The sequence below is a fragment of the Microcaecilia unicolor genome, chromosome 11 (genome assembly GCF_901765095.1).
Source record: "Microcaecilia unicolor chromosome 11, aMicUni1.1, whole genome shotgun sequence".
Lineage (NCBI taxonomy): Eukaryota > Metazoa > Chordata > Amphibia > Gymnophiona > Siphonopidae > Microcaecilia > Microcaecilia unicolor.
This window is the reverse complement of record NC_044041.1, coordinates 56,538,879-56,551,414: the sequence shown is the minus strand read 5'-3', so window position 1 is coordinate 56,551,414 and position 12,536 is coordinate 56,538,879. Positions and strand designations below refer to the sequence as shown.

Genomic DNA, 12,536 nt, shown 5'->3' with positions numbered 1-12,536 from the left:
TGCGAGGCCCAATTGACCATGGTTGTTGTTTTGAGTGAGCCTGGGGGCTAGGGATACCCCATCAGTGAGAACAAGCAGCCTGCTTGTCCTCGGAGAAAGCGAATGCTACATACCTGTAGAAGGTATTCTCCGAGGACAGCAGGCTGATTGTTCTCACAAACCCGCCCGCCTCCCCTTTGGAGTTGTGTCTTCCCTTGTCTTTGTTTTGCTACATATAAGACTGGCCGGCACAAGCCGGTTTTGGGCGGGAAGACGGCCGCGCATGCGCGGTGCGCGAGGACTAGCAAAGGCCTTTGCTAGTGAAGATTCCGATTGGAGGGGCTGCCGTGGACGTCACCCATCAGTGAGAACAATCAGCCTGCTGTCCTCGGAGAATACCTTCTACAGGTATGTAGCATTCGCTTTAATGGATACAAGTCAATAAAATTAGCAAGCCTGACTCAGGCCGTGTTTCACTGCATCAGGGGCTAATAAATATCTGTATGATCATATAGTCTCCACTTGAGTATCTATCTGTTGAACTTGCAATTTGACAGATGGCACTTCACAAAAACAAATCTTTCAGAAGCCGTGAACCGACATATGCCACCATAAAAATGTTCTTCTTGGATGCTAGCAGTATGGAACGGACAGCTGCTATGAGATTTAAGGTTTCAAAGTATCTCCATTCAGTATCCAGGCTGTTAGTGTGAGAGACTTGAGGTTGAGGGTGGACTGAGTGACAAGATGCGGTATGAGGTGGAGGCAAATATGAGGAATTTGGCTAAGTTGTAATAGAGGAGCAAAAGGGGCACTCTTGGAGGACAAGGCCATAGTGGAGAGATTGAACGAATTCCTTGCTTCGATCTGTACTGAAGAAGATGTACTAGAAACATTTTTCAAAGGTGACGATGCAAAGGAACTGAAAGAAATCTTGGTGAAATTGAATGATGGACTGATCCAAATCGACAAATTAAAGAGTAGCAAATAACCTGGATGGTATGCACCCCAGGGTACTGAAAGAACTCAAACATGAAATTGCTGATCTGTTAGCGATCTGTAACCTGTTTTTAAAATCGTCTATGGTACCTGATGATTGGAGGGTGGCCAATTTAACTACAATTTTTAAAAAGGGCTCCAGGGGTGATCTGGGAAATTACAGAGTGGTAAGCCTGACTTCAGTGCCTGGCAAAATAGTGGAAACTATTATAAAGAATAAAATCACTGAACACATAGCCAAACATGGTTTAATGGGACAGAATCAGCATGGATTCAGCCAAGGGAAGTCTTGCCTAGCCAATTTGCTTCATTTCCTTGAAGCCATGAATAAAGGGTCATAGATTTGATATACCGCCTTTCTGTGTGTACAAACAAAGCGGTTTACATATATTATGTGCAGGTGGGTAAAGGTGAGCCAGTTGATGTAGTGTATCTACATTTTCAGAGAGCTTTTGACAAAGTCCCTCATGAGAGACTCTTGAGAAAATTAAAAAGCTATGGGATACGAGGCAATGTTCTGTTGTGAATTAGGAACTGGTTAATAGTTGGAAACAGAGGGTAGGCTTAAATGGCCATTTTTCTTAGTGGAGGAGGATGAATAGTGGAGTGCCAAAGGGATCTATACTGGGACTGGTGCTAATTAACATATTTATAAGTGATCTGGAAATCGGAATGACAAAAGGTGATTAAATTTGCAGATGAGACAAAACTAGTCAAAGTTATTAAAACAGATGCAGACTATGAAATATTGCAAGAAGACTGTAGGAAATTGGAAGACCGGGATCCAAATGGCAGATGAAATTTAATGTGACCAAATGCAGAGTGATGCATATTGGGAAGAATAATCTGAATCATAGTTACTTTATGCAAGGCTCCACCTTAGGAGTTAGCACCTAAGAAAAAGATCTAAGTGTCATTGTAGACAATATGCTGAAATATTCTGCCCAGTATGTGGTGATGGCCAAAAAAGCAAACAGGATGCTAGGAATTATTAAGAAAGGAGTGGAAGATAAGACAAAGAATATTATAATGCCTCTGTATCGCTCCATGGTGTGACCTCACCTTGAGTATTGAATGCAATTCTGGTCACCATATCTCAAAAAAGATATAGCAGAATTAGAAAAGGTTCAAAGAAGGGTGACCAACATGATAAAGGAGATGAAATTTCTCTCATATGAGGAAAGGCTAAAGGGGTTAAAGCTCTTCAGATTGGAAAAGAGACGGCTGAGATGGGATATGATAGAGGTCTACAAAATCCTAAGTGATATAGAATGGTTAAAGTGAATTGATTTTTTTTTACTCTTTCAAAAAGTACAAAGACTAGGGGACACTCATTGAAGTTACACAGTAATACTTTAAAAACAAATAGGAGGAAATATCTTTTCATTCAGCGAATAATTAAGCTCTGGAACTCGTTGGCCAGAGGATGTGGTTACAGCGGTTAGCTTATCTGGGTTAAAGAAAGGTTTAGACAAGTTCCAGAGGAAAAGTCCATAGTCTGCTATTGAGAAGGATGTCGTGGGGGAAGCCACTGCTTGCCCTGGGACTGCTAGCATAGAATGTTGCTACTCTTTGGGGTTCTGGAATCTTGCTATTATTTTGGATTCTGCCAGGTACTTCTTGTGATCTGGATTGGCCTCTGTTGGAGATAGGATACTGGGCTGGATGGACCATTGGGCTGACCCAGTATGGCTGTTCTTATAAATCAAATTTCTTGAGGTCAGTATAGTGCAATGAAGATAAGATGAGTTGAATCTTGGCAGACCTTCTGTAGTGTTCTGTAGAAGAGTGGGATTGGAGGGAATGCATAAAGAAGTTCTGTTTTCCATTATATGGCGAGTATATCCACTGATAGACTGCAAGTGCTGAGGTGTTCAGAGCAGAATCAAGGACACTTGGTGTAGAGAATGACACGGGGAACCGCAGTAACCGGGGGGGATAGGGATGGGGACAGATCCCGTGGGGATGGGGGCAGAGCCCACAGGGACGGGGACAGGGGACAAACTTTGTCCCCATGTCATTTTCTACTTTGAAGCCTGTTAATGAACTGGACTGTAATTTATGTTTAAGAGGACTTCTTATTTATCCACAGATTAAAAAACCTTAACTGCTTTATAGGGCATATTTTTCCCCTACAGGGCATTTAGAACGGGCTGTATTTTATACCCCTGGACATTTTAACAGTGTGAATTAGGATTCCTTGGTGTAGTAGAAATCACCTATTGTTGGGGTTGGAAGGGTAGAGGGTGGTGATGGGGTTATTATAGCTGCTCACTGTTATTATTGTTCTCTATTTGTAATTTATACACAACAGTTGCACAGCATATTGTTCCTTTTTATACTTTAATAAAAAGATCTAAATATAAAATCATAAGTGGTCAAGGCTTCTCGGATGAGAACAGAGCCCACGGGGATGGAGACAGGGCCTGTGGGGACGGAGACAGAACCTGCGGGGATGGGGTGGGGACGGAGACAGAACCTGCGGGGATGGGGTGGGGACGGAGACAGAACCTGCGGGGATGGGGTGGGGATGGAGACAGAACCCACGGGGACAGGGCAGGGATGGAGACAATCTTTGTCCTCGTGTCATTCTCTAACTTGGTGTTTGCCTCCAATGCAAACAAGTCTATTTGGGGAGTTCCTCATTTGTTGATTTATGTTCCAGAAGATTTGGTGGTTAAGAGATATTTTTGTGGGTCTAACTGGTGACTCAATCTGTCTGCCAATGAATTTTGATGATCCAGTAGTTACTCAGCTATTGGGAAGACATTTAGGGCTAAATTCAGTAAATGGTGCTCAAATTTGGGCACCGAAAATGTTGTTCCAAGTTGAGCACTGTTTATAGAATAGTGCTTAATGCAGGGATCCGTGGCCAATTTTGGGCTTGAGAATTCATATCAACTGAAACCTGGTGTAAATCCTCGTGCCTAAATTGGATACAGATCTGCCGTATTTTATAACACTGCACGCAAATTCTAGGAACACATATTACCCAGCCATGGCCATGCCCCCTTTTCAGATCTGCGCTTAAAAATTTATGAGCACATCTTTATAGAATACCGACTAGGAAGATGCATTTGTAAATTCATGTTGTGGCCAATTAGCGCCAATAATTGTTGGTGCCCAATTATTGGTGCTGATTGGTTCGTTATTTAATTAAATGGCACACGCAACTTGCACACATAGTTTTGAATACTGTATATAGAATTTGGGGGTTAGTGTCTGTGCAAGAGTCCGAATCTGCAATGCTTCTGTGCAGAGAGTGTGCAATCCTGTTCAACCTTGTTTGTTGATGTACTACATGATGACTTGGTTGTCTGTTTGCAAAACACATCCTTCAGATTTAGGCCCAGATGCATCAACCATACGTAAAAAAATCTAAAACGTTAAAGTCCTTAACGAATTTGAAAAAACGAAGCATGCACCAGAAAAACAAGTCGCACATGTTCGGTGCGGTATTGAAAAGTACAATGTGTCAAAGATTCGTAATCCCCGTCGGTAATCGGCCCCTAAAGCATGTGCAGAGCAGCCAAGCGTTATGCTGGCTGCTCTGCGCATACCACAAACATCCAAAACTGCAACAACAAAAAAAACACACACGTGGCTTCCTGCTTCCCCCTGCATCAATACAAAAATAAACATACATCAAAAAAGGATCTGGAGGGGGAAAGGCGCTCGTCAGAAGCGACCAGTATGGACGGCCTTGCCCCCCCCCCCCCCCCCCCCACCGAGGTTGCCGCTGCTCCCCGCTTTCACTCGTATAAAATAAAAAATTAAAACAAAACTAAAAAGTTTAGCAGCCCCGGTCCCCCTCCCTTCCTGTCTCTCTCTGTACTCCTTCTCCCATAGCTCTGCCTCCTGGCATCCTCTGCCCCTTGCCCCGCCCCCCTGAGGTCGTCGCCACCGGACCCCCCCCCCTCCGCCTTACCGGTCCACGCAGCGCCTCTCACCTCTGTGTGAAGGCGCTGCACAGGATGGAACAGCTGATCGGCGATCACTGCTGCCTCCTCCGACGTCTCTCTGTTCTTTCTGGGCCCGCCTTCCTCTGACGTTAGTTATCCACGTAGGTAACTTACGTCAGAGGAGGGCGGGCCCAGGAAGAACAGAGAGACGTCGGAGGAGGCAGCAGTGATCGCCGATCAGCTGTTCCATCCCGTGCAGCACCTTCACACACAGGTGAGAGGCGCTGCGCAGGCCGGTAAGGCGGAGGGGGTTCCGGTAGAGTGAGGGAGCGGCGGCGACGACCTCAGGGGGGCGGGGCATGGGGGCGGAGGATGCCAGTAGGTGGAGCTATGGGAGAAGGAGTACAGAGAGAGACAGGAAGGGAGGGGGACCGGGGCTGCTAAACTTTTTAGTTTTGTTTTAATTTTTTATTTTATATGAGTGGAAATGGGGAGCAGCGGCGACCTCGGGGGGGGGGGGGGGGCAAGGCCGTCCATACAGGACGCTTCTGATGAGCGCCTTTGCCCCCTCCCAATCCTTTTTCGATTTTGTGTTCATTTTTTATTTTATGCAGAGGGAAGCGGGGAGCCACGTGTTTGTGTTTTTATCTCACTTTTGTTTTTAAACATGCCAGCTTGGATTTTCATGGTGCAGGGGGAAGCGGGGAGATGACAGCTCAGGCCTTAACGACAGGTCTGAGCTGACGTTAAATTTCTCACAGAAAATGATTCTTTGCAATCGTCGGTATGGTTAGTGCATTCCGAATTGTCCACATTTCAATGGTAGTTTCTCGTTTGCATTCCGTTTTCGTTAGCTGCTAGCGTCGTCGGAAAATGGCCTTTAATGCATGCTACGTTTCAAATTTTCCTGTTAGAGGGTCGTTAAAATGTCGTTAAAGTTTTGTGCATCTGGGCTTATATCTGGTTGGCAAACGCATGTAGCATGGTAGACTGCTCTGAGTTCCAGTCAATTGATGTGGAAATTTGTTTCCTCCTTTGACTACAGGCCTTGAGGCAAGTGTGTTCCACATCCCATGAGGGAGGTATCTGTGTGAATTCTCTAGTTTTTGTCAAGCAGATGGCGATGTTGATTTGCAGCTAGATCCCTGAATGCCAGGGATCTTACTGCTTTCTTTGTGGAAGTTTACTTACTGTGATGTTGGGATGGTTTTGGCTTCTGTTGTAATTTGCCCTCATAATAATCATTTAGGACCCTGCTTACTAAGACATACTAGTGTTTTTAGCTCATGCTAAATGCTATCATCTTTAGAAGTCTCCTCGTTTGTTCCTGGTCAGCCTGGTCATTTTCCCACTCCTTTTCACTGCTTGCTTGTTTTCCGTGGGATCTCAGTGTTCATCTGCCCAGGCTACCTTTTACGCTAGAGATGCCCATATAGTCCTGTGGGTGTCTTTAGCATTTAGTGCGCGCTAAAAACACTAGCGTGCCCTTAGCACAGCTTAGTAAACAGGGCCCTTAGTTTGTGCTGTCTGTATTCCCTTGCTCTCGGTGACATACAAGCTCACTTAGGGCAATTTTTCACATCATAACTCTTTCCAAGGCAGAAGACACAATCATCATGCATCTTATTTTTGCACATTGTACAGCGCTTATATCCAGGGTTTTTTCCTCCATGTTGAATGGTAGAGTCATTAGATTAAACTGAATTTTGACAACACTTTTCAACCACAGGGAACAAGGGACTGTTGCAACTGCCTGCTCTGGTGGTTAAAAAGTAATTGTCGCAGTGTGTGAGGAGTGTGGGAACTGCGGAGCATGCTCAAAAGCTTCTTCTAGAGGTTTATGAGCTCGAAGATAAGGGACCGCATGGTGCCATCAGGTGACGATGTCACCCGCACGTGTGGCTTTTGCAATCTTGCTTGTCCATAGAGAAAGAACACAGGGACAGTGCAGAAACTAGTAAGGGAAATGAGAGATGATTAAAATGATAAGGAGGCAGGGATGTAAGAAAGCTGCTGAGATTAGGGAAGTGATTAAAAGGCAGGCCATTGTTTATAACTGGCCTTTGAAAATAGGTTAAATCAGGAGAAGATTGGATAAGTTGGTTATAGTGACTGTCAGGCCCTCACTGCTCGCTTATTTAGTTTTCCCAGACCTGGGCTTTTTCCCTTTCGCTGATCTCCTTTCTTTCCTGTTTTAGTTATTGAACTGAAAACAGAAGACCGTAGCAAGTTTCTGGATGCTCTGATTTCTCTTTTGTCCTGAAAGGTATGTAAGCACGAGGTAAACATTTCTTTTTAGGTGTTGGAAAATATTTTTCACGGATCTAGTGCAAATGAGTTTTGCATCTGTTAGGTAGTAGTGAGTGTGTGTGTGTTTGTGTGTATGTTTTCTTCAGTAGTTACCAGTGCCTTGGAATCTGCTGTCCAAAATATAGGCAGGATCTTGGTGTAATATCTTATCCTGAACATCCCGGCTTTCTGCTGAGGCTTTGGTTCATTACTGCTTCAGATGAGATCCCGATATCCATGTTGCCACTTGGTGCTGATGGCTTACACCTAGCTGCTGATCAGAACTGAGGTACGTTGGCAGAGATCTATGTGGGTGGATCTCAATACTGGCATAGCAGGGATTGCTCCAGAGCAAGACTGAGGCACTTAGATGGATCTGTTGAGTTGGGGAGAAATCAGTATAGGTCAGGACTGAGGTGATTGTGAGTGGTGACTGTGTAATAAACTCTCAGTGTGCTGACGAGTAGACAAGAGATAATTTTGTCAGCAATGTGTGAATACATTGACTATTTATCTGTAATAATCTGCATTTTATCTAAAACATCTTATTTTTCTTTCTACAGTGACATGGATTCTATACCAACCTAGTTTCTCTCTGTTTCTCTTTTGTCCACTTGTAAATTGTAGTGACTTTTTTTTGTAAATGTTTGATTTTATTATGTCATTTTACTATTTTATTAATTAATTGTAAATTATTATCACAGCAAGGTAGCCAAAGCCAACTATTTTATTGAAATAAAAGCTAAATTTTGGTTGCTGTGTTATTCTTTTCACCTGCTCTGCAACCAGACCTGTCCTGGTTGGTAGCAGCATCTTGTGCTGCCATTTTATTCGTTAAAAAAAAACAAACTGAAGGTGTTCCAACAAATGCCCTGGTATATGAGGACAAACTGTTTGAAGAGGTTCCAGAGTTGTGCAGAAGGGATTTGGCAGCACTGGGAGCATAGCCACTTGCTGGAGACAGTATGTAGGAAACTTCTGAATGTTGGTAGATAATGCAGCAGATTTGTCTGGAAAGAGAGCGAGCCCGATAAACTAAAGCATACTTAAGCACTAATTTAAGCTATGTGAAAATTGAATTTATCAAACTTTCTGTGACCACATAAAGCATACAAACCCCGGCAGCCTACCACTTCTGTGTTGCTGCTTCCAGTGCTCCCACAGTGTTGCTGCTCAAGCTGCTGTCATCCCCTGCCTTCTGTGGAGCCCACATAGGCCTAATTATAGTATGGGCTTATCAGGTGCTGGCCGATGACTTTATTTTTTTGTTTAGCTGCCTAGGTCACAATCCCATTTGGGATTGTGACCCACACTCTGGAAGCCCTGGCCCCACCCTATCATCCCCTACTTCTAGTCCTACTACCTCTACTTTAGGTATCTTTGGTATTATTTGGAGTTCTTTTAATCTTCCTTCAATGCCTTCATTGGCTAAATTGATTAATACATCAAAAAGATCCAGTTGTTCCCTTGATCCCATCCCCCCAACCCGGATGGGAATCCCAAAACATGTATTATTGCCTTTGGTTACTTCCATGATTCATAATACAGTAATTCCGGAAATTTGGACCACCTGAGAATCCAGACCCTTTAAATTTGTGAGCCGACCGCCTGAGAATCCGGACTCTTTCCACCTCCCAACACAGTATAACTTCTGTCCCTTTGTTCCTGGCCTTGTGTGCTCTCCCTCTGTTCCTGGCCCTTCACTCACTCTCCCAGGCCCCCCTCTCTCCCCACACAGTCCAGCATCTTTCCCTCCACTCCCTCTCTTCAGTACTTCGTTCCCCCCCATCTCTGCACCCGCCACCTGCTCTCTCCCCTCCATGCCCTGGCCAGCACTCCCCAGTTCTCCCAGCCCTGACCCCAAGACTCATCGCCAACTCTCCAGGATTGCTTGCAGCCCCTTTTCTTTCTCCGGCAGCTCAAGACTTCTTGGTAGCCTCCTGCCCATGCTCGTCTTTACTGCTGCTCTTCCCCTGCCTGGGCTTGCCTAGGCCACTGCAGCCTTCTTCCCAGGGTTTACCTGCAGCCCTCAGCCATGCCTGTATCTGCCCCGCATGGTTTCTGGGCCTGCCTCACTCCTGGGAGCTGCTCCTCCTCTTCTGTCCCGTGATTGGTGTGATTCTCACACCAATCTGGAGCTCTTGCCTCTTCTCCTTCCCTGTTGACTCCCTGTCGTCTTCCTGTGTACGCATGTTATTTGCACATGCACAACTCCCAGCTGATCCATGGCACTGGAAGTGCTGTAGTTGTCCTTGCCGGCCTGTCTTCCAGCTAATTCATGGCACTGGAGGGTGCCAGGTCTTGCTCTTCCATCTACCTACCTGTCTGCCTGCCTCCTTCCCCAGTGCCCTCCTCTTCAGAACTGTCCCATGGCCTAGAGGGCAGCCACGACTGGGGGCAGCTGTCCTCCCTCATGCTCTTCGCAGCCGGCTCCTCCCAGAGTTGGCAGCCTGCATAATGAGGATCCACTCCTTTCTCTGCCACCCGCCAGATGCCAAATTCAGTCTCCCCCCAGGGGGGTGGGGAAAGAAGGTTGGACCGCTAGATAACAGAGGGGCAATCGGGGAAGACAAAGCCACAGCAGAGAGATTAAATGAATTCTTTGCTTCGGTCTTCACCGAGGAAGGTTTGGGAGAGATACCGGTGCCAGAAATGGTATTCAAAGCTGACAAGTCGGAGAAACTAAATGAAATCTCTATAAACCTAGAGGATGTAATGGGACAATTTGACAAATTGAAGAGTAGCAAATCTCCTGGACCGGATGGTATTCATCCCTGAGTACTGATAGAATTGAAAAATGAACTGGTGGAACTATTGTTAGTAATATGTAATTCATCTTTAAAATCAAGGGTGGTACTGGAAGATTGGAGGGTAGCCCATGTAACACCGACATTTTAAAAAGATTCCAGAGGGGATCCGGGAAATTATAGACTGGTGAACCTGACGTCAGTGCCGGGCAAAATGGTAGAGACTATTATAAAGAAAAAATTACAGAGCATATTCAGAAGCATGGATTAATGAGACAAAGCCAACATGGATTTAGTGAAGGGAAATCTTGCCTCACCAATTTATTACATTTCTTTGGAGGAGTGAACAAACATGTGGATAAAGGCGAGCCGGTTGATATTGTGTATCTGGATATTCAAGAAGCGTTTGACAAAGTACCTCATGAAAGACTCCAGAAGAAATTGGAAAGTCATGAGATAGGAGGTAATGTCCTATTGGGTCTGTGCTGGGACCGCTGCTTTTTAACGTATTTATAAATGATCTAGAGATGGGAGTAACTAGTGAGGTAATTAAATTTGCTGACGACACAAAGTTATTCAAAGTTGTTAAACGCAAGAGGATTGTGAAAAATTAAAAGAGGACCTTATGAGACTGGGCGTCTAAATGCAGATGACGTGCAATGTGATGCATGTGGGAAAGAGGAACCCGAACTATAGCTACGTAATGCAAGGTTCCACGTTAGGAATCACCGACCAAGAAAGGGATCTCGGCAGCGTCGTTGATGATACATTGAAACCCTCTGCTCAGTGTGCTGTGGCGACTAAGAAAGCAAATAGAATGTTAGGTATTATTAGGAAAGGAATGGAAAACAAAAGTGAAGACGTTATAATGCCTTTGTATCGGTCTATGGTGCAACCGCACTTCGAATATTGTGTTCAATTCTGGTCACCGCATCTCAAAAAAGATATAGTGGAATTAGAAAAGGTACAGAGAAGGGCGACAAAAATGATAAAGGGGATGGGACGACTTCCTTAGAAGGAAAGGCTGAAGCGTGTAATTAAACTCTGGAATTCGTTGCTTAGCGGCGTTTAAAAAAGGTCTGGACGGCTTCCTAAAGGAAAAGTCCATAGACCATTATTAAATTGACTTGGGGAAGATCCACTGCTATTTCTGGGTTAAGCAGCATAAAATGTATGAACTTTTTTGGGATCTTTCCAGGTACTTGTGACCTGAATTGGCCACTGTTGGAAACAGGATGCTGGGCTTGATGGACCTTTGGTCTGCCCCATTGTGGTAATACTTATGTAAGGTAATTTAAATTACATTCTTTTTTTAATATTTACACCATTGTTTTACTAAACCAACTTTATTTTTGGATAAGTGTATACACATGGTTATATTTGTGACTTTTAATTACATGTAACTGGATGTTCTGATTTCATCAATGTTTTGTTGTACCATATAAAAATTCAATACAATTTTTTTGCAAATAAAAGCAGGACTAGGAAAAAAAGTCACCTTTTTGGAACTGGGCAACTTGGCAGTTCTGCTGTTCTTGGAGCTGTGAAAAAAAATGTCCTTACTAATACTAAAAACTTATCTAATCCTGTGTTGTGAGTGTGCGTCTCCATGCTGTTTCCAGGAAGGGCCACAATGAGATTTTTTTTTTTTGGCATTTGAAATGGGATTTGGAGTTAGGTAAATGATTATTTTAAGAATTTAACTAACTTTTATCGGACTACTTCCAAGGTTGCTGATGGCTGACCTATTTTCACAAATGAAAGTGAGCTGGAGCATGCTTGGGAAAAGCTGAGTGATGATAAGCAGGGAGGCATTCAGGCTGATAAAAGGTGCAAGATAAAAGCCCTTCAGCTACCTTGAAGGAGATGGCGTAAGAGGTCAGCGTCTGGAATAGGAGGTCCTGGGAAGTTAGTATGAGGTTAATTACCACTCAGAAGTAGCTGGGAAAAGACAAGCATTTTAAAGTTTGGTGTAAAATTCTGAAACAGCAACAGTAATATTGTATTGCACATGTACAATATCACATTTGTTTAGGGTGATTAAAGGGAGGTTATATTCCAGCTCCACAGTGGCACCTATTGGTAAACTCTGCTGGCAGATTTCTTGTTCTGCTCTGGTTTTTAACTATTTTGTTTCTTGTCATCTTGCTTTATTTTAACAGCACAAGACTTCATTTTACTACTGGTTTCCTCGCTCCATGTTCTATTGTTTCTCTTGCAGTAGGACAAAACATCCAGAGTGCACTGGATATGGATTTAATTAAAATATTTATACCATCTGAATTCCCTAGCTTCCTTGGAACTTTCTTTTCAATATTTTATTCTTTTCAAGCAACAGTCATTACATAGGTAGTACTTCAACACAACGTTAACATCAACAGCTATGAAACATAACAGTATCTGAACACAAATAAATATAATCTTGGAACTTAAAGAAATTCTCTCCTCCTACCCCCCCCCCCCCGTCCCAAGTAATTACAAAACTAGTGAGATATACCCACTCTTCCTATTAAATACAATTTATTACTTAATCTATTGCTAAGTTCTAAGGACTTCTCCCTCCTTATGATCAATCTCTCTAGGTTTTATAAGTATCCCATATTTTTATAGAACTTAATCA

General features: G+C 43.8%; 1 protein-coding gene across 2 annotated transcripts in view; it reads left to right on the top strand.

Moving 5' to 3' along the window:
• CDC45 (cell division cycle 45) overlaps window positions 1-7,921 on the top strand; it is a 69,352-nt gene extending 61,431 nt beyond the window's left edge. For both annotated transcript variants that reach the window (XM_030218589.1, XM_030218588.1), the window contains 2 exons: window positions 7,079-7,146; window positions 7,733-7,921. In XM_030218589.1, the coding sequence (XP_030074449.1) occupies window positions 7,079-7,143 (65 nt within the window). In that variant the 3' untranslated portion in view covers window positions 7,144-7,146; window positions 7,733-7,921. The remainder of the gene's footprint in view (window positions 1-7,078; window positions 7,147-7,732) is intronic.
• Window positions 7,922-12,536: the final 4,615 nt, after the last annotated feature.